Below are 22,852 nucleotides of genomic sequence, written 5' to 3' on the forward strand. Positions count from 1 at the left end.
GAAATTCTGTAAGATGTAGCTTGAGAGCAGCCCTTCATGATTTATAGAAAAAGAAACTGAAATAGGAAGAGGTTAAATTACCCCCAAATTAGGAGCAAAATTAAAATGAAATATAACAAATGTTTGGGGAAGATTTGGTTTCCAGTATTTACGTAAGTTCTATATAAAATAAATATGCACATTTCATTATAATGAACACTTTAAGTCTGAAATGCCAAAAAATAGTCTAATTTTTCCAAGGAAGACATACAGATGGCCAAAAGCCACATGAAAAGATGCTCAAAGTCACTCATCATCAGGGAAATACAAATCAAAACTACAGTAAGATGCCCCCTCACACCTGTCAGAATGGCTAAGATTAACAACAGAAGAAACAACAGGTGTTGGCAAGGATGTGAGTAAAGGGGAACCCTTAACTGTTGGTGACAGTGCAAACTGGTGCAGACACTCTGGAAAACAGTACGGAGTTTCCTTAAAAAGTTAAACCTAGAACTACCCTACCCTACAATCCAGCAATTGCACTACTGGGTATTTACCCAAAGGATATAAAAATACTGATTTGAAGGGACACATGCACCCAAAGTTTCTAGCATCATTATCAGCAATAGCCAGACTATGTAGAGTCCAAATGTCCATCAACTGATGAAGAGATATGGATGAGAGATATATTTACAATGGAATATTACTCAGCCGTAAAAAAAAGAATGAAATCTTACCATTTGCAATGACACAGATGGAGCTACAGAATATGCTAAGCAAAATGAGTCAGAGAAAGACAAATATATGATTTTACTCATATGTGGAATTTAGTAAACAAAACAAATAACATAGGAGGGGAAAAACAGAGAAAGGCAAACAAAGGCAAAAATAAAATAGACTCAACTATAGAGAACAAACAGGGTTGACGAAGGGAGGTGGGCAGGGGATAAGCTAAATGGATGATGAGCATTAAGGAGGGCACTGGTTGTGATGAGCACTGAGTACTGTATGTAAATGATGAATCACTAAATTCTACACTTGAAACTAATATTATACTATGTACACTAAGTGGAATTTAAATAAAAACTTGCAACAAAAATTAATGTATAATTTTGTTTCCTTTGTATGTGTTGTTCCCTTATATGTGGTTCCCTTGTATATGTATGTTTCCCTTTTGTGTCACATTGAAAAAAAGTTCAAATAATTAAATCTGTAAATTTCCACAGTCACATAAAAAATTGTAAAACCAACCATTTTATATGATATTCTTTTTCTTCCAGTTTTCCGCCACAGTTAAGTTTCAGAGACCATAGTTTAAGCAAATATTTATGTTTCGTTTATTTAAAAAAATCTTAACTTTTTTTTTTTTTTAAGATTTATTTATTTATTTCACAGGCAGAGATCACAAGTAGGCAGAGAGGTAGGCAGAGAGAGAGGGGAAAGGAGGCTCCCTACCAAGCAGAGAGCCTGATGTGGGGCTTAATCTCAGGACTCTGAGATCGTGACCTGAGCTTATAGCAGAGGCTTTACCCCACTGAGCCACCCAGGTGCCCCTAAAAAATATTAACTTTAGTAACAGATCCATTTAAGTTATAAGCTTACCATCTCTAACTTAATCTAAAAAGAAAAATATTATTTGACAGCAATAACACGTGACAATATGTATAAACCTAATGAGTTTTATATTCTGACTTTTTAAAATCTTGAAATCTCTCATCTAATACTCTCATTAAGAATATGAATAAGTGGGCGCCTGGGTGGCTCAGTGGGTTAGGCCGCTGCCTTCGGCTCAGGTCATGATCTCAGGGTCCTGGGATCGAGGCCCGCATCGGGCTCTCTGCTCAGCGGGGAGCCTGCTTCCTCCTCTCTCTCTGCCTGCTTCTCTGCCTGCTTGTGATCTCGCTCTGTCAAAAAAAAAAAAAAAAAAACCTAAAAAAAAAAAAAAGAATATGAATAAGTAATTATGTAACACACACATATTCCTACATGTTTATAGATGAAATAGATAAAAATAAGTGATGTCACACATTAGTGAAGAACATTAAGCAAATTATTCTCTTGACACTGCAGTTCTAAATGCTAATTGTTGGTATTTTAAATAAGTCCTTATGTTCTTTGCCAAAATGGGCTGACCACTACTGACTCTCTAATGTAAAAAAGAATACCTGTGAAATCCTCTTTCTTATTTACATTTTATATATTGGTTTAACTATTGGCACTTTCTTTAGGATATTATCACATAAAGGTTAAGAACTTAGGGCTCAAGGGCCAGACAAACATTTCAACTATGCCAGCCAGAGCTGTTCAGTAAAATTAAACTGAAATCAAGAATATACATATAAAACCCTGGGGATAAAAATATATGTTTATAAAAAATAAAAAAATTTAAAAAAAAATTTTCAATCAGAAAAAAAAAAAAGAAAAAAGAATATACATATAAAAGAGTTCCTTTATTTCAAAAACTCTATTAGTCTGTCACATATAATTGAAGCTCTTGTGCCTTTACTCACCAAACCTTAGAGACTGGCCAGAGAAAATAAAGTTCAGCCTAGTTTCAGGTGACCCATGAACAATGCAGGGGTTAGTGGCACCAACTCATACCCCACATAAAAATGCAAGTATAACTTCTGACTCCCCAAAGCTTAACTACTTACACCTACTGTTGACTAGAAGCCCTACCAATAACATAAACAGTCAATTAACACATTTTATATGTTATATGTATTTACACTCTATACTTAAAACAAGTTAGAGAAAAGAAAATGTTACTAAGAAAATCCTAAGGAAGGGAAAATATATTTACACTACTTTTCTGTAAAAAATCCATGTATAACTGAAATCGTGCAGTTCAAATCCACATTGTTCAAGAATCAACTACAATAATCAAAGACATAATGAGATGTTTTTTCAATTTTCTTTCCTTTGATTAAGGTCACAAAGATTGCTTTTATATTACTAGTCAATTTTGATGAATATATGGCTACACAGATGTTTCTTAAACACAGCTGAAAGAAATGTAAATTTGTGCAACCTATCTGGAAAATTCCCAGCAATAAATATCAAGAGTATTATGTCTTTTGCGTCGCCTTTAGAATACTATATACTGTTACCTTTCTGAATTTCAATAAGTACAAATTACATTTATTATCAGAGGGTGGGAAAAACCTTTTCAAAGTGGTAATATCTATAAATATGTAAATAAAAATGTCTGAGGGATTGAGATGAAAGGAAAAGCTTCAAGGAAGAAAAACCATAGGTATATCCTGAAGATTAAATAATAGAAGTTAACTATCATTAACACAGGAGGACATCAAGGATTCAGCACCATTTCCTATGAAACACCAGTCTTGACAGATGTCAGTCCTTTCCTTTCCCAACCTCACTTCTGTGCTTAACACTCCTGCCTACTGTCTCCTTGAATTCCCTATTCCCATGGCCCCTATGACATTTATACTCTTGGTTTTCCTTATTTATCTCTGACCCATTCTTTTGACCTCTCTTTTACATGTGCCTCTTAAACATAAAAGTTTCCTGAGGCTTTACTGTCAATCCACATATTATCTTAATTAAGACACTATCTTAGGACAAATTTGTCTATTCTCATAGGCTTGATGCACTCATCTTCTGAATCTGTATTTTGAGACACAGATCTGTCCTTTGAATGACATATTCCTATTACAACCTCCACATCGATGTCTCACATATACTTCAAAATCAACACATTCAATATGATCTAATCCCTCCAATCCAGCTCTTCTTAAATTCACTCTTTCTCAAGTGGTGAAAAATCAACCCACCTATCCCAAGACTTAAAACCTTCAAATCATCCTTAACTCTCCCCCCTCATTCCAATCACTAGAGCTCACCACAGTACCTATTACACATTACTGAATTTATCACCTTTCTATTCTTACTACCATTTCCCCTATTTATGGTCCCTTCATCTCCTAACTAGGCTACTGCAACAGTCTTCTAACTGCTCTCCCCTTTCCAGACTTTTCCTCTAGTCCATACTCCACACACTAATCTGGCCACTGAACTAAACCGGTTAAAGCCCTTCAAAGACTCCTTAATGTCTTCAGGATAAAAGTTTAAGTTTCTAAGAAGACATCATCTCAAGAAAGGATCAATCTATGTTCTAACATCAACCTACAAACCAGATATTGTCTCCATCCCTTCTGCTCTTACTGTTCTTTCCATCTGGAATCACCATCCTATCCCTTTCTTTATCTGGCCAATTACAACTAGTATTTATACTGTTAATGCGTCACCTCCTCTTTGTTCATGTACTCCATCTTCCAAGGCTTGGTTAGTTTTTCTCAGATCATCTTGTGCAGTCCTCTGTTATAGAACTAACAAAATAATAATGCAATTATCTATTTAGGTCAATATTTATCCCATTAAACCACATTCTCCTTAAGTCCAAGAACCAGGGTTTATTCACCTTTGAATCTCCAGTACCTACCACATTGCCTAGCACAGAGTAGTGCTCAGTAAATATTTATTTTTGTTATTGATCAGTAAAAACAGATAACTTTATGTAACTGACTGAAGTTACCAGCTTGCCTAATTTTATTTAGGAAAATGTGATTTTATCACAATTATACTGAAATTATGTATCTTTTTTATCCACTATACCATAAGTTCCTTAAAAAGAAATCATGTTTTACATATATATATATATATATATATATATATATATATATATGTATTATACTCTAATGTTTACTAAAACTAAGCAAATGAAGAAAGAATTACCAGTCATTCTGGCTTTACACTCTCCTACTTATACATCCAAGGACTCTTAAGACTCGAACTCTAAGTCTTCCACAGACTATTTACTCACTACCTCTTCAACTTCTGCCCCAAAAAGAAGAATCAGACCAAAGATAGTGTAAAACTGTCAATGTACCCTGCATCTTCTGCCACATTATGTATTATATATTTATGATTCCTAAAAATATGGGAATATTTATAATCTTCTCATCAAATAAATATTCATTGAAAAAGAAATAATTACAATGTAGAAAGTTTCATCATACATCATCCCAAGTCCAGCATTTTTCATTAGCAGTGATGCCAGTTTCTCTGTAATATTCTTCTAAAGGGGGTTCCAGAAGAATCACATCAAATTTAGGTGTCAGTTCTCTGATGTCAAAGGCTTCTATATCTGCTTGTAAGTACCTATTTGATTAAGGCATAAAAAGTGACTAAGAGATTTTCAAATACCTTATAGATAATAATGAAAGGAATTTCTTAAATATTACTAAACACTATGTACAAAGTAATCATAAACTAATTACTGAATACCTTTCTTATGTAGGAGCATCTTTCCTCAGTATAGACAGTAAACCATCTACCAACACTCTTCTCTACAAGATGGCTACAATCACACTACAAAATAAAATCAAATTCCCCTATGTACATCAAGAGTGTACTTCTCTCATTTTTATACTAAAATTCCATATAAGTGTAAGTCTCTGAGCCCCATTTCGTCGTCATCTGAATCTCCTAAGGACTACCACATTATTTTTTCTTAATTGTTAAGTTAGAGAAACTATTTGTTAGCTTTAAAAGCCTCCTTCTAAAAAATTATTTCTAAAGATGGGTATAATTTTCTTTTATCAATTTGTTAGTAGAATTGTTTATATTAATAGCCTTTTCTGGCCACCTAGTATAAATTACGACTAGCCTTTACTGAAAGGTTTTTTTTTTTATACATAGTATTAAAATAATTTAAACACAAAATACTTTAACAGGTTTTTAAATTGGATGAATGTTAGAATCTGCTAATATTTTTCTCCATACACTCGGGACTTCTTTGTGATTCTTCTAATCACTAATCACAAGAATATATTTTAGCAAATTGTTAAATGTATAAAATGTTCAAAGTAAGCTAAATGTGAATTAAGTAGATTTTCTAATTTCAAAGACTTTTTACACATTTTTGAGGAAAACATTCTGTTTAGCAAAGGTTAAAATGAACTTTCATAATCCAGTATGTTAAGACTAGTATCCCCGAATGCTGTTATAATTAACCTTTATTTTTTCTTTTCCTTCATCTAAGTTTTCTAAACTTCCTTCAACAAATAAACTGTTTTTTGAAAGGAAAAGTCATTCAAAAACATTTTAAGAAACTCAAGATACAACAAACATGAATTATTTTTCTAAGAAAACATTTAGAGACACTTTAAAGAAATTATCTAGGAAATAAAAAAATAAAATCAAATGAGAGCACTCAGCACTGAAATGTCAAATGAATCTATTTTACCATACACAGGAAAAGTTTGTTAACATTATACACATGCTGAGTTTTTTTTCAAACAGAAAGGCTACAGGATAAAAGAACTGCTATTTTAAGCCCAAGTTGGGAATGAAAACTGAAAAAACACACTTACATAGGAGGAGTGTTCGATTTAGCTATTAACTCATCCTTCAGCCTGATGAGCTCCCTCAGTTTGGGATACTCCTCAAATCTGTCAGCCAAACCTGAGGACAAAAAATAGTAAATACTAAATTTCAATACGATGGAAATTAGTATCAGTGAATTCAAAGGTTATGAGCCCTCTCAGGAAAACACAACAATACACAATCACCACTTTATTCTTGTGTCCTTTTTAAAAAGTTAATTTTGAGTATTTTAAAATATTTCACATATATATTTCATATCTAATGACCCTAATCCCACATGGAGGCAAAAACCCAGATGTTCTAAAGCTCAGTCCAAATTAATAAGCCATTTAATCTCTCATATTTAAGTTAAATCTGCTCACAGCATTAGGTTAAGCCATTCTGTTCTGAGGGAAAGAAAAGAACAACTGCCTTCTACCATGTCTTCCCCCTTTCTATTAGCTAAAAGAATTCTTTCTCCTTATGAACTAGTGATTACTGAAGTTTGTATTTAGCTTCTTAAGTAGTTATCAAAGGCAGAGAAAATGAGTATTTATTTTCTTTCTTATGATTACATATAGGAAGAAAAAAGAACAGTAGAGATGAGAGAAACACAGCCGATGACCTTAAATTAATTGGCTATGGCTCATGGACACAACCCTAGAACAAATCTAGTAAAGTAGATAATGGGTCCCTAATAGTAAACTACCTCTCACCTCCAAGACAAGCTGTTTTCACTATGAGTATTTCTTAAATCAATATTTATAATTTAAACATTTCACATCTCCTCGTCATTATGAACCAAATCCCCATATATATTTTGAGGCTTAAGATCTTAAAAAACATATATAAGTCCTACAAAGTGTACTTAAAAACACAAGACTCACTGTTCCCATGTCCTCAAAAATGTTTTAGATCTTTGAGCTCAGAAGAGATTTTAGGTAAAGCAGCATAATGCCTGTTTAAGCAACTACAGGGATAAGTAGGACTTTGAATATCAAAAATTCCTAAAATCTTTTATTTGGTTTTTCTCCCCCCTCACCCCAAGAAACAAATTCCTAACAATATAAATCATATAAGCATCTCAATTTAAAAACCAAAAGTACAGACATTAATAACCTTAATATCAAAGAGTAAAAGTGAAAGATTTCCTAAAGCCTCTTCAATAAGTGCTTATAAAACAAATTGCAAATAAAACAAGTTTAAAGATTTTATTATAATCAGGTTTTAATCACAGTAGAATCAGCTCTCACTCTTCTATAACAGAAAATATAAGTTCTTCTCAATCCGTAAGTTTCCTAAGTACTTTATCTTTGCTGTGGGGAAATACGTATCTTAAAAACATAAAGGTGGATTCTGAAATTCAGTTATACAGCTATCATAAAAAAAAGCTTTACTGAAGTATAGCCAACACAGAAAAACACACATATTTAAGATACACAATTCGATGAATTTAGACATATGCATCCATCCGTGAAATCATCACAACCAAGGCAACAGACACATCCATCACCTCTAGAAGTTTTCTTGTGTTCCTCTGGGTGTGTGTGTGTGTGTGTGTGTTTCTGTGCATGTGTGATAAGAACCCCTAAGATGTGATCTACCCTTAACAAATTTTTCAAGTTTTATTGACTACAGTCAAGAGCATTGCAGACTACAAGCACAACGCTACACAGCAGATCTCTAGAACTCATTCATCTTGCATAACCGAAGCTTTTTATCAATTCAGTAACAACTCCCTATTTTCCCATTCTTCTAGTCCCTGATAACCACTGTTCTCTGATTCCATGAGTTTGACTATTTTATTGTATTTATATTACATACACCCTATTAGGTACTTAAGTATTTGCATATTTGTTCTGTGACTGGCTTACTTCACTTCACATTTCATAACTTTTTACGCTACAGCTAAATTTTGCTCATGAAAACACTAAAAGCAGTTTCTACTTCAAGAGTAACTTCAAGAGTTGCTTGTGAGCAACACAGAAATAATAAATCAGATGGTATCAAAATTAAATTTTTTGTGTGTGGCAAATGATGCCATCAAGAAAGTAAAAAGGCAACCCACAGAATGGGAGAAAATACTTGCAAATCATATGTCTAATAAGAGACTTGGATTGAGAATATAAACTCTTATAATGTAATAATAAAAATGCAAATAACCACTTAAAAAACGGGCAAAGAGTCTGGATATTTTTCCCAAGTATTTAAATAGCCAACAAATATGAAAAGATGCCGAACATCATTAATCATCACTAGGAAAATGCAAGTCAAAATCCCCTCATACCCACTAGAATGGCTATAATTAAAAAGATAGATAACAGTAAATGGGAAGAAACTGGAACCCTGATAAACTATTGGGAAGAATGTCAAATGGTACAGCTGCTTTGAAAAGTAATTGTGCAGCTCCCCCAAAGCTAAACAGAGAATTAACACATGACCCAACAATTCTACTCTTAGCTATATGCCTAGGAGAAATGAAAACATATGTTTACACAAGAATTTTACATGAATATTCATGCAGCAATTTATAACAGTCAAAAAGTGGAAACAACCCAAATGAATGGATAAACAAAATGGGGTATATACAAACAATGGAATATTATTTGGCAGTCAAAATAAATGAAATACTGGTTTATGCCACAACCCTTGAAAACACTGTGCCAAGTGAAAGAAGTCAGTCACAAAATACCACATATTGTACAATTCCACTGATGTGAAATGTTTAGAATAGGCAAATTGCTAGAAATAGAAAGTTAATGTTTACTTAAGGTTGGGGGCAGGTGAGGAGGAGGTCATGGGAACTAACTAGTAATGGGTACTGAGTTTCTTTAGTGGAGATGAAAATTAGATTGTGGTAATGACTGCACAAACTGGATTTACTAAAAACAAAACAGGAAGCAGTGATGCAACATGGGGGCTTAAGTGGGTAGGAGAAGAATCCATGAAACAAGATGGGATAGGGAGGGAGACAAACCATAAGTGACTCTTAATCTCACGAAACAAACTGTGGGTTGCTGGGGGGAGGGGGGTTGGGAGAGGGAGGGTAGGGTTGTGGACATTGGGGAGGGTATGTGCTTTTGGATAAATTGGAAGGGGTGGTGAACCATGAGAGACTATGGACTCTGAAAAACAATCTGAGCGGTTTGAAGTGGCGGGGGGGTGGGAGGTTGGGGTACCAGGTGGTGGGTATTATAGAGGGCACGGCTTGCATGGAGCACTGGGTGTGGTGAAAAAATAATGAATACTGTTTTTCTGAAAATAAATAAATTGGAAAAAAAATGAAAACAAAACAAAACAAACCAGAATTATACCCTTTAAAATGGGTGACCTATATGGAACATGAATTATCTCAATAAAGCTCTTTTTAAAAATGCAGGGGTAATACATTTGAGGGACTTAGTAAACTGGAGAGGGGCTGAGGAAAGAACCTCTGAGCTTGAGGATATCTCAAAAATTGAAAAGCAAAGAGAACAAAATCTGAAAAAAACAAAAAAACAACAAAAAAAAGCTAGAAAATCCAAGAACCATGGGACAATTACAAAAGATGTAACGTGTGTAAGGGAAATACCAGAAGAACGAGAGAGAGAAGAGAAGAAATATCTAAAATAAAAATGACTGAGAATTTCTCCAAATTAATATCAGACAACAAACCAAATCCAGAAAGCAGAGAGACTATCAAACAGTATAATGCCAAAAACCCTAAACTTACGGCATATCATTTTCAAACTACAGAATGTTAAAGATAAAGAAAAAATCCTAAAGAAACCAGAGGGAAAAAACACCATGCCTACAGAAGAACAAATAGAAAGATAAACAAAAAGACAACAGTTATATCCAGTATCTTAGAAACATGCAAGGAAGAAAAGATTAGAGTGAAACATTTAAAGTGCTGAAAGGAATAAAACACCAGTCAAGAATCCTAAACTCGGTGAAACTGAAATTATTCTTCAAAAGTGAAAGAGAAATACTTTCTTAGAAAAAAAAATTTGAGGAAATTTGTTGCCAACAGAGTCGGCTTGCATGAAATGTTAAATTCGTTAGGAGACAAGGGAAAAAATAATATAGGTGAGAAAATCAGGCCTACAAACAAAAGGCAAAGCACCAAAGAGGGAATAAATGAAGATAAAATAAAAATGCAAGGATAGTCACAGAACCAAACGGAAGAAGGAAGGAAGGAAGGAAGGGAGTAACACTGCTGGAAGGAAAGGAGGGTATACTAGAAATATGGAGAATGAAAATAGGAAGCCAGGAAAAATAATTCTGGAATTAGAAAAGCCAAGTCAGGAAAAATGATTTTGTTAGAAATAATCTACAAAATGGATAAAGTACATGCATGTAATCAAGAGTTAGCAATAGTATATTCCCAACAAATCTAACATACCTACATCCCTGATGAAATTTTGAGGTCTATGTCCAGTGTCTACAAAATGTTGGCAGTAATCATTATGGGGATTTAAACTCTGCGTTCCCTAAAGAAAAAGTCAAAATTAAATTAAGAGCATTTTACTCTAATGGCAGATACACTAACTCTGTACTTTATTTTTTATTATGAGGCCATACAAAATAGAAGTTGATACACAGATTTTTAAAAAATTAGTAATATTTGGAAACACAACTAAAATGACAGTAATAATCTTTAGTGGCTACAGACATTGATTTAGCATTATCTCATCCTAAACAGCCAAGTATCAGAGGATTATATCAAGAATAATTTTAAAATGATTTTTATTTTATAATGATTCCTCAAAAACTGAAAAATACTGAAAAAAGTATTTAAAATTTTTTCATGCATAGAGCTGAAATGTGAAGACTTATAATATGAAAATTTATTTACCTTAAGAAAAGTACTAGAATCTTTATAAATCTCTTCTTCATAAGGTAAATTCTCTTCTTCCTGTTGCATTTCTAATTCATCCTTGGAAAAGGAAGATTAAACAGACATTTTATGTATAGAAGGAATATTTTATGTATTTATGATATCTTGAGTAGTAAGACTCAATATAACTTTTTTTTAAAGATTTTATTTATTTGATAGAGAACATCAGCAGGAGGAGCAGCAGGCAGAGGGAGCTGAGCAAGGAGCCTGATGTGGAGCTCAATCCCAGGACCCTGGAATCATGACCTGAGCCGAAGGCAGATGCTTAACCAGGTGAGTCACCCAAGCACCCCAAGACTCAATATAAATATTTCATTTCCCTAAAATACAATTTTTCAAATTATCATTAAAGTCAAACTCTGAAGTCTGCATGCTTTTCATTACCTAGTTATTTTTATAATAAATAAAAATTTCCTTTTCATTCTCATCAATAAATACCTGTCTATAACTACTGTTTTGTTGGCTGAATTGTCTAATATTATTTATCTCATTATACTGTATATACTGGGATTTAGCTCAAATCATGAAAGACATGACCACCAATGGGACAATTTTATTTCTCTTAAAAACCATATGAAACTACTATTTTTATCAGATGGTAAGAAAGTAAACAGGCTTATTTCTGATACGTAAAAAGCTTATTGGTCTGGAGAGAAAATCAAACCAGCCACAGCATTCCCTTTGGCCAAAACCTAATCTAGAGCAAGCCCCTCACTCTCTTCAATTCTATGAGGCCTGAGAGAGGTAAGGACGCCACAGAAGGAAAGCTGGAAGCTAATAAAGGTCAATTCATGAGGTTTAAGGAAAGAAACCATCTCCACAACATAAAAGTGTAAGGTGAAGCAGCAAGCACTGATGTGGAAGCTGTAGCAACCCTGCAAGACCCTCCACCAGCAAAAAGAAAAAGATTAAAAACTCACTGAAAAGCTCAAAAGATGGCTAGCATTTTTAGCAATAAAGCATTTTTTTAAAAGATTTTTTATTTGTCAGAGACAGAGAGAACACAAGCAGGGGGAGCAGCACGCAGAAGGAGAAGCAGGCCCCTAGCTGAGCAAGAAACCTGATGTGGGACTCGACCCCAGGACCCTGGGCTCACGAACAGAGCCAAAGGCAGATCCTTAACTGACTAAGCCACCCAGGCATCCCAGCAATAAAGTATTTTTAAGTTAAGGTATATATCTTGCTTTTTGGATATTAATGCTACTGCACATTTAACAGACTATAAGATAGTGTAGACATAACTTTTATAAGCAATGGGAGACCAAAAATTTCACTTGACTTGCTTTACTGCAATATTCACTTCTTTGTGATGGTCTGGAACCAAACCTACAATATCTCCAAGGTATGCCTGTATACATAGGCTACTGACATTTACTTTAGAAAGCTTAAAATTGAGCTTTCATTAAATTTATTTTCCTGGATAAGAATCTACTGTGGGGCGCCAGGGTGGCTCAGTGTCTGCCTTTGGCTTGGGTCATGATCCCCTGGGATTGAGACCTTATGTTGGGCTCCCTGCACAGCGGGGAGTCTGCACTCCCTCTCTGTGTACTTTCTCTCTTTCAAATAAATAAATAAAATCTTAAAAAAATAATAAAAATAAATTTAAAAGAAAAAGAATCTATTATGGTAAGGATTTATATTTTTCTTGACCAGAAAATTGCCCTGTTCTCTACTTGCCTTATATTCTTCCATTTTGTCTTCATCTGTCTCTCCTTCATCCTGATACTTACGTTTTGCATTTGGAGCAGAGGTATCGTAGGAAGCCCTAAAAATTAAAACTGAAGTGTCACACACAGGTATAGAAAGATGTATAAATGGCAGCTATTAATAAAAACAGAACAAGGCACATTTTTTCTGATTAAACAGTATTTATTCATTCATCTAGTTTATAAATTAAAAAAAAAAAAATCACAAAACCTCATTGTCAATTCTGTATTTTACTTTTATGAGAAAGCAACCAAACAGGAAAATAAGCTTTTATGACGGATGTATGGCAAAAAGAAACTTCTATATTACATATCATTCTGAATTGCCTTAAGCAAAATTGATATTCAAATTAATAACCAGAATACTGAAAAATTCTGAAGTGTTTTATGAACTACCAAATGAATACCACTTTTAGGGTAAAGTATGTTTTTCTTTCTAAGAATTTGTAAATATGGGACACCTGGGTGGCTCAGTTGGTTAAGCGGCTGCCTTCAGCTCAGGTCATGATCCCAGAGTCCTGGGATCGAGTCCCACATCGGGTTCCTTGCTCAGCAGGGAGCCTGCTTCTCTCTCTCTTCCTGCCACTCTGTCTGCATGTGCTCGCTCGCTCTCTCTCTGACAAATAAATAAATAAAATCTTTAAAAAAAAAGAAAAGAATTTGTAAATATAACAATTTAATCCATGGTGTATAAGCTAATTCTTAGTCTAAAATTCCATTCTAACTACTTTATGAATGAGAACTTACTATATTCAGAAAGTACTTCATAGTTCATGAATACTAAAAACCAAAAATCAGTATTTCTTTTTTTTTTTTTTAAAGATTTTATTTATTTTTTGACAGAGAGAGATCACAAGCAGGCAGAGAGCCAGGCAGAGAGAGAGGAAGCAGGCTCCCTGCTGAGCAGAGAACCAAATGTGGGGCTCGATCCCAGGACCCTGAGATCACGACCCGAGCCGAAGGCAGTGGCCTAACCCACTGAGCCACCCAGGCGCCCCAAAAATCAGTACTTCTGAAATCTTTACTTTGATGCTTGTCATAACACACTTCATACCTAGGATTATTTGTTTGTCAAAACAATAACCAGGGGTGCCTTGGTGGCTCAACCAGTTAAATGTCTGCCTTTGGCTCAGGTCATGATCTGGGGTCTTGGGAGTAAGCCCCATAGTCGGGGGGGGGGTCCCCTGCTCAGCAGGTAGTCTGCTTGTCCCTTTCCCTCTGCCCCCCAGCCCAATGCTCGCCCTCTAATAAAATTTTTTTAAAAGCAAACAATAACCCTTTCACAATATTAACATGTCCCTAAAAAAAAAAAAAGATTCAACTGACCTGCAAGTTTCTCTTGTTTCAGCAATTTCTCTCTGCTCATCTTTGCTATTTAACACAGCACCAATGCTATCGGCACTTTCTGCTCCCAACTGAGAAAGGACAAAAACCAAAAATTAGATCATAATGCACCGGATAGCCTTTCTTGCCTGAACAGCAACACTGAATATATCAGGTATTTGAAAACAAACAAACAAACAAACAAACTCAAACTCCTTCAGCAGGCAAGTGGATTAATTACCTTGTAGGAAAAATAGGAAATACCTTGGAACAAAACCATGTTAATTAGGAAAAAATCTGAGAGCTAGCAAGCATTTTATATCTTCAGTTGTATTTGAAATTAAGACAATTTTAGCCATCCTCTACTTTTCAAGTAAACAAAAAAACACAATTTAGTAGTAGTAGCAAAAACAAAAAAAGCAGCTCACATATAGTGTATACAGAGTGGTAGGCATTAACACTTTGTATCCATCAGCTCCTATATTATACCTTATTTATCTTGTGTTGTAATAAATATTTATCCAGTTTTATTCAAGCCAAGTCTTTATACAATGATTTATGGGCACAACACTGAATTTTAATAATACCTAAAAAGTGGTAATGCAAATCCTGTTTGGCAGTCAGGGAAGTTCTGCAAAATACAACAAATAACTAGTTGAGATAAGCTGGCTACACAAAATGGGATCAGTTCATGGACATCTTTTTTTTTTTTTTTTTAAAGATTTTATTTATTTATTTGAGAGTGAGAGAAAGAGCACAAGGAGGGGGAAATAGATGGGGAAAGGGGAAGCAGGCTCCCCACTGAGCAGGGAGCCCGATGTGGTACTCAATCCCAGGACCCCAAGATCATGACCTAAGCCAAAGGCTTTAACCATCGGAGCCACCCAGGCACCCAGTTCATGGACATCTTTAAAAGCCAAATGAAGGGGCACATGGGTGGCTCAGTGGGTTAAGCCACTGCCTTTGACTTGGGTCATGGTCTCAGGGTCCTGGGATCCACCCCACATCAGGCTCTCTGCTCAGCAGGGAGCCTGCTTCTGCCTCTTTCTCTGCCTATCTTTCTGCCTACTTGTGATCTCTGTCAAATAAATAAACAAGGGGAGCCTGGGTGGCTCAGTGGGTTAAAGCCTCTGCCTTCTGCTTGGGTCATGATATCAGGGTCCTGGGATCGAGCCCCACATCTGGCTCTCTGCTCGGCAGGGAGACTGCTTCCCTTCCTCTCTCTGCCTGCCTCTCTGCCTACTTGTGATCTCTGTCTGTCAAATAAATAAATAAATAACCTTTAAAAAAATTAATAAAATTAATTAATTAAAAAATAAATAAATAAAAGCCAAATGAACAACTGAGGGACATGAGGCCCTGAGGGACAATTTTATATTTTATATAAAGGGACAATTTTATATTTTTAAGCAGGGCATGAGGAAATCTGCATTAAATAGTCTCTTTAGCTCAGGAAAGGGAATATACTAAAATATCAGAGCTACAAGTCCCTAGCCTTGATCTTAAGCAATCACCACTGCCTTTTTAGTCTGCCTACTTCATGACTCCCCTAAGATTTCTCAATGACAGATCTCTTACTATATATCAAATGTTCCTGACATTTTAACTCTCCCATAAAATCTTCCTGAACCCTATTCTCATTAGTTAAAAGACACATCTATTTCCCATAGTTAAAATGATTTCTAATCTTCCCATGACTGACTCCTCTCTCTTCAGGTCTCAGATGAGGACAAGTGATTTCCTTAAGGAGTACATAGAATAGGTAGCCTCCTTCCACTTTTCTCCTTTTTATTTCCTTATTTGGATCATAGTACTTAACACAACTTTCAATTATTTTAGGTCTTACTTTTGTTTACTTCCTGTTCATATGGTTTCAAGGTCTTTATCACAACTTTTGATTATTTTACACTTAAATTATTTTATCTTTACTTTTGTTTACTGCTCCGCAAGTTACATTTAACTTCTCTAAGCAGATGAACGCTGTCCTCTTGGTATCTGTATGTTCACAGCTTGTATAATGCTGACTCCAAGAGTAGATGCTCAATATTTGCATGAACCGATTAGATTTCCTACTACATTAGAATACAATGTATTACATTAGAAATGCTTTAAGTTAAAATTCTACTGACATATATAATTGTTCTCACATGCTCCAAAAACAAAAAACAAATCTGTGGAATGACTGGAATAAGTAAATCATAGATTTTCTGTTATGGAAGCAATAAATATGTTATTTTAACAATTTCGACAATTTGGTATCATTTAAAAGCATATACGATTTTTTGGGGAACAAAGCTATAGCTAAGTAAAAAGCAGGTGTAAGTTGCTGACATTTATATTCTGTATAACAATAAATAATGTTAAGTAGTGCACTCATCAGTAAGGACAACGAACACCAGCTGGAAGAAGACCCTTAGTCAGAGAGATCAAGACAGTTTTCATTACAATGTTCTGACCTGAGCTGTGCTACAGTAGATGCACAGAAATCAGAAAGGAAGGAGGACAGAATGCAAGTTGGTGCAGCCACTTTGGAAAACAGTGTGGAGATTCCTTAAGAAATTAAAAATAGAGCTACCCTATGACCCTGCAATTGCACTACTGGGTATTTAGCCCAAAGATACAGATATAGTAAAAAGAAGAGCCATATGTATCCCGATGTTCATAGCAGCAATGGCCACAGTGGCCAAACTGTGGAAAGAACCAAGATGCCCTTCAACAGACGAATGGATAAAGAAGATATGGTCCACATATCAGAAAGGATGAATACCCAACTTTTGTATCAACATGGAAGAGACTGTAAGAGATTATGCTGAGTGAAATAAGTCAAACAGACAGAATCAATTATCATATGTTTTCACTTACTTGTGGAGCATAAGGAATAACATGGACGACATGGGAGATGGAGAGAAGTGAGTTGGGAGAAATTGGAGGGGGAGACAAACCACAAGACTGTGGACTCTGAGAAACAAACTGAGGGTTTTAGAGGGGAGGGGTGGGGGGTTGGGTTAGCCTGGTGGTGGGTATTATGAAGGGCACGTATTGCATGGAGCACTGAGTGTGGTGCATAAACAATGAATTTTGGAACACTGAAAAAAAAATAAATTTTCTTTAAAAAAATAAACAAGGGGCGCCTGGGTGGCTCAGTGTGTCAAAGCCTCTGCCTTCGGCTCAGGTCATGATCCCAGGGTCCTGGGACCGAGCCCCGCATCAGGCTCTCTGCTTCGCAGGGAGCCTGCTTCGCCCTCTCTCTCTGCCTGCCTCTCTGCCTAATTGTGTTCTCTGCCTGTCAAATAAATAAATAAAATCTTAAAAAAAATAAAAAATAAAAAATAAAAAAATAAATGATAAAAGCAAAAAAAATAAGTACAATTTTAAAAAAAATTGTAAAGTATAAATTGCACAAACCACATTCTGGAGAGTAATCTGTGTTGTTCAAATAGAGAAAACAATTAAAAGAAAGGCTGAAATTAGTTGCTAAAGTGGAGGTCTGTCATTGATTATATCAGATATTCTTACTTAAGTGGAAATAGTTCCTAACCAACTAGAAGACTAGGGAGCAGCTAGTGTACTGGAAAGAGCATGGAAAAGCCTAAAACTACAAGCTTGCAACCTTATAAACTTTGTGGACTTCAGTATGTAACTTAAACTCTTTGAGCTCTATTTTCTTCATCTATAAGATGCAAATAGCATCTGACTTGCAGGATTGAAGATAATGTATATAAAAAGCTTAGCAGAGTCTTGATTCATTAAAGGTACTTAATAAAGGCACCCATCATTAAATTTTTCGCACTATGCAAGCTCTTTTAGGGTAAGGACCACTTTTTATTCATAGTTGAATTGCCAGGGGATTACTAGATCCCCTCGTGTATAATAAGACACAAAAGTAACCATTTATGAATGCATTTTGAGTCAAAGAAAACTAAACTAAAACTAAAATCTAAAAAAACTAAAAAATAAGAACCTTACTTGGTGGTAACAAAGCAACTGAATATTCTAAAGCCAACACAATAAAAGAAGGTACAAGAAAGAAGGCTTGGAAAAGATACCTGATTTGTCCCAGATCATAATGCTAGAGGGACAGAACAGGTCTGATTCCAAATTCCCACATTTTTAACACTATATATACCATAACCATATATGACTATAAATACCATAACCATATACGACTATAAATACCATAACCATATATGGTTATATACACCATAACCACATATGGTTACATATACTATAACCATATATATTTAATACATATATATACACCATAAGCCTTTTCATCAGATCCTAAGAGTATAGGTTTCAAATTTTCATTTACTAAAACCAAGATTCATTACTGAAAAATAACAGTAAGATGCCTCATTAAAACCTCGTAGTATTTCCTCAATCACTTTTAGTGATATGAATGGTAGGATGGGAAACACAAACTCTGACTCTAAGTAAAAGTGTACATCTGCGTTTTCTGCATGTGTACTCTCCTGATCAAGTGTTAATTCACACACGAGCTTCGGAGAGACTCACCTGGGTTCAATTTTCTAGCCTAGCGGTGAGTGACACGGGGCAAAAACTACCTAACCTCTCTAGCCTGTTTCATTATTTGGTAAGGGACGTCAATGATATCTATTCCAAATGTTTACTGTGGCTTAAACAGAGTGAGAATTCAAGTATTAGCAGTGGGTGATGACGAAGATACAGTACTTAGCAACACACAAGATGGACAAACTAAGATTTACACTCGGGCTACTTCTAATGCAGTCTTTAGATATGATCCCAAAGAAAACACTATAAATCTATTTCACAAGGAAGCCACAATCTCAAGAACTAGGTACTAAGAAGAAAGGCCTGACACAGACGACCATTTAAATAGTTTAGAGAAACTTAAGGGATAACAAATCACTCTCCCTGGCGGGAACTACGGTAATTTATTTACAAAGACCAAAGCTTTGTCTCTCCATCATTGAGCCCTGCGCCGCACACTCGGCGCGCATTCCATAATGGTTGCTGAGGACCAATCGTGGCGTTCGGTTTAGCAACATAATGGCCGCGGCACAGATGAAGAATATTCAAGGTACTGCGGCAGTTAAGAGCAAGAAAGGCAGGTAGGCCTAGGGATCAGGGTTGCGGAACCAGGGAAGTAAGCGCCGCAACGCGTAGGCAAAGACAGAAAAGAGGGGGAGGAGGAAGAGAAGGGAACCGCGCACGCGCATTCTCGATTCCTCCCTGGGCCGCGGACCTGCTGTGCAAGGAGCTGTCGCCGTAACTTCTGCCGCTCCCGGATCTCCTGCAAGCGGCTGTCCATGTCCCAACTCCTGCTTCCCACTGCCCCCAAAGCCTGACAATTAGCGGATGAAAAACCACCCGATTTTTCTTCTGAGTCTGTGGAACACAAGATTCATCGGGATCTTCAGCCACCCGGTATCTCTCACCCTTTCCTCAATAGGTACTTCCGGCGCGGCCGGTATTGGCTCCACCGAGCCCGGAAGTCCCTCCTCCTTCTGGACGCCCGCGATTTGACGCTATCAGGAAGGGACCCGATGAGGGATGTTGTGGCGGCGGATCGGTCTCGGAAGCGCTTCTGCCGCCTGCGACTGCGTCTGTCAGAGCCGCTCCAGGGTGGGTCCACCTCCGGGTGTCTCGTTTTCCCTCCTTTGGGACATCAGGCTTCTTTGGTGTATCAGCCCTGTTTACGAGGTGTGGACCGTTTTGTTGATTCCCTTTTCCATTAGTTCCCCAGTTGCCGGTACTGACGGTTAAAATTGGCCAGATAGCAGCTCTTCACGGAAAGCACAAATTCGAACCCGAGTGTCAGGTTTGAACCCTGGACTGTCCTTCAAGAATGAGTAGTCTTGGCTAGTTAATCACCTCCGTGAGCCCCGGGTTTCTCATTTGTAAAATGGGGGTTCTAGAAGTGCCTACCTCACAGAACTGTGAAGACAAGGAATAAACGGAGCCCGGCACGTAGTGTCATCGAGGTGCTTATTGAGATTCTTATTATTACTTAACGTTTCCCTTCAGGCAGGGTACATTGCATCTGCCTGTGCTCCACACTTCACTAACCCTTGAGAAGTTTCCTGTTTTACCAGAATGCTGTATGGGTACGGCAAGCGGAAAAGTATATGGATTTTTCCCTTTAGGGAAGGGGGTGATAGTAAAACGTGGTCTTGGTTCATGTCCTAGACGTCAGAGCCTAGCGGCGCTTTTTTGATTTTATACATTTATGCTTATACATTTGTCTTGGCTGGAAATAGCCCTGGGATATGGAAAGAGCTTACTGAAATTAGGGAGGGTGTGGGTGAGCAGGGCACAATGATGATTCTCCTCTCTTCATAGAAAGGCAATAAAGACCAATTTTAAGTTACTACTATTATTATCCACCACATTTGTTGTCTTATTCCAAATTCAAAGTATCATAAGTAGGCTCAGACATCATGTTGCCTCAAGTTTAATTGGAAATTGTGGCAAGTACTTACCAACATTAGTAACAAGTCTTTATTCTTTGAGAGTGGATTTAATTTTTGAAACCAAATAAATCTTCCAGATCAAAACCAGGTGACTCAGACTAGGCCAAAAGTGGGCAGGGATACATTCTCCTAATTATCCTGTATTTCTCAAGAAATAGCTCTGAAAGGCAATTTCAAAGCAGTTCTAAATATCCCTTGAGTAATGACAGTACTGTTTGGAAGTATGCTAACTTTCAAAGGGCCAATATTTTAAAAGATAATACTAACTTGTACTTATGAATTCAGGTGTTCCATTAAAAATCAGTTGCATCTCCTGCCAATCATGTAAGTTGTGTACTGAGCTGAACTATTTATCAGGATAGGGATAGGCATTTGTTCATTCAAATATTTATGGATATTTATTGATCATTTTAATAAATGCTGTGATAGAACCTTAGAGTTTATCAAGTCTGTCAAAGACTAGAAACCAAATAAGATTTTTTTTGTTTTTGTTTTTTTGTAGTTTACAAAGCATGGTGTAGGTTATTTGCTTGTGGTATTTGAGCCCCACACTCTCCTAAACTCTGCTCTGTGATCATAGTTGGCCCGAGAGTCTATAGACTACATTTCTCAGCCTTCCTTGTCAAATGGCTTTCTGTATGATTTTCCCAGGAAGAAACACAAGCAGAAAATCGTAAGATGGAACACGGGAAAACTGTTTTTCTTTTCTCTCTCTCTGCATCTGGTATCCAGGGAGACATCCGCACCCTTTAAAAGTCCCAGAGCCAATTGCAGCAGCCCCTCCAGTGGTCCTGCCTTCCCTTTTCCTCTCCTTATGTAGCATCCCCAGTTGTGAGTTTGCTCTCAGATTTTGATAATACCGCCCGCACCCTCTTTTTTACCAGCTCTAGGAACTGGTAGCCACTTCCAGCATTAGGAATTTCTAATTTAATCTCACCTTCCTGTTTTGCTCTTCTAGCCTTCAACACCTATGTCAACATTTCCCCATAGCAAATGCTGTTTAGAACTTTTTTAGTGATTTCTGTTTTCTTGCCTGGCAACCAAACTAATAAAGATGCAGATATATTCTACTTTATAGTATTTACAAAATCATTGGAATCTGGAGGAAGGTTATTGTTTTTACAAAGAAAGTGTTACAACTCTGAAATCTGTCTCCCAACCAATGCATTACAAAACACCAGACCCCATCAGTTCATCAGTAGAGTACTGTACATGCCTGTGCATAAAATCTGTTCATCATGGCAATGTAAGAGTCACCAGGGAGTGTGTGTTGTGGGGAAAGGAGGAAGAAGAAATCTGGAAACCCTCCACATATAATTCATACTGTTTGAAAAAAATTTTCACTTCTAGATACTGATTTTAAGGAAGTAATGAGAAATCCATGTAACGTTTTATGTATCTCCTCCTAAGCTCCTTGAGAATGACTTCAAAATTTATATATCTAACTGCCTACTGTATATCTTACAAAAATGCCCTTACAATCTCACACTTAACAGGGATATAATCTAGATTTATCATCTACCCCTGTCCTCTCAAAAATATGTATTCCACTCCTTTACAGTTTCCTATTTCAGAGAATAGGATTAATACCCACCCATTTTCCTAAATAAGAAGCACTCTGTCTTTCCTTCACCCTCCATATTTACTTCGTTACTATAGTTCTTTCCCTGACCCCAACCGTAACACAAACACACATACTAGTCTTCATTTCTGCAACCCCAGTCTGCGTATGATGTGCATTCTGGTTCATATCCTAATTGCGCTACCATTTTCCAGTTTATTAATTTCTTCCTAGAGATCCTTGGAAAATTATAATTTTATCATTTCCAACTCTTTTCAAAATTTTTACATTTCCTCAATGTCTATAGGGCAGCACCATCCAACAGAACTTTATAGAATAATGGAAATGTGCTCCTCCACTAACCAATATAGTTGCCACTGGCCATTATTTATTCACTGAGGATTTGAAACCTGGCTGATAGGCCCAAGAAGCTGAATTTTTATTTTATTTAGTTAATTAAATTTAATTAATCGTATTTGGTTAGTGTCTACCATACTGTATAGCACTAGGTTCAAGAGGATAAAAATCTACACCACTCAGCATTATATGCTGAGCAATA

At 36.3% G+C, this 22,852-nt stretch overlaps 1 protein-coding gene across 1 annotated transcript in view; it reads right to left on the reverse strand.

The window, feature by feature from the left end:
- The window catches only part of METTL14 (methyltransferase 14, N6-adenosine-methyltransferase subunit), a 28,107-nt gene extending 8,422 nt beyond the window's left edge, over positions 1–19,685 (reverse strand). The window contains exons 1-7 of the mRNA XM_044224120.1: positions 19,505–19,685; positions 14,281–14,369; positions 12,926–13,013; positions 11,207–11,287; positions 10,754–10,841; positions 6,378–6,468; positions 5,022–5,163 (exon numbers count right to left, since the gene is read on the reverse strand). Of these exons, the coding sequence (XP_044080055.1) occupies positions 5,022–5,163; positions 6,378–6,468; positions 10,754–10,841; positions 11,207–11,287; positions 12,926–13,013; positions 14,281–14,369; positions 19,505–19,570 (645 nt within the window). The 5' untranslated portion in view covers positions 19,571–19,685. The remainder of the gene's footprint in view (positions 1–5,021; positions 5,164–6,377; positions 6,469–10,753; positions 10,842–11,206; positions 11,288–12,925; positions 13,014–14,280; positions 14,370–19,504) is intronic.
- Between the last annotated feature and the right edge of the window lie 3,167 nt (positions 19,686–22,852).

Source organism: Neovison vison, chromosome 11, assembly GCF_020171115.1.
Source record: "Neovison vison isolate M4711 chromosome 11, ASM_NN_V1, whole genome shotgun sequence".
NCBI lineage: Eukaryota > Metazoa > Chordata > Mammalia > Carnivora > Mustelidae > Neogale > Neogale vison.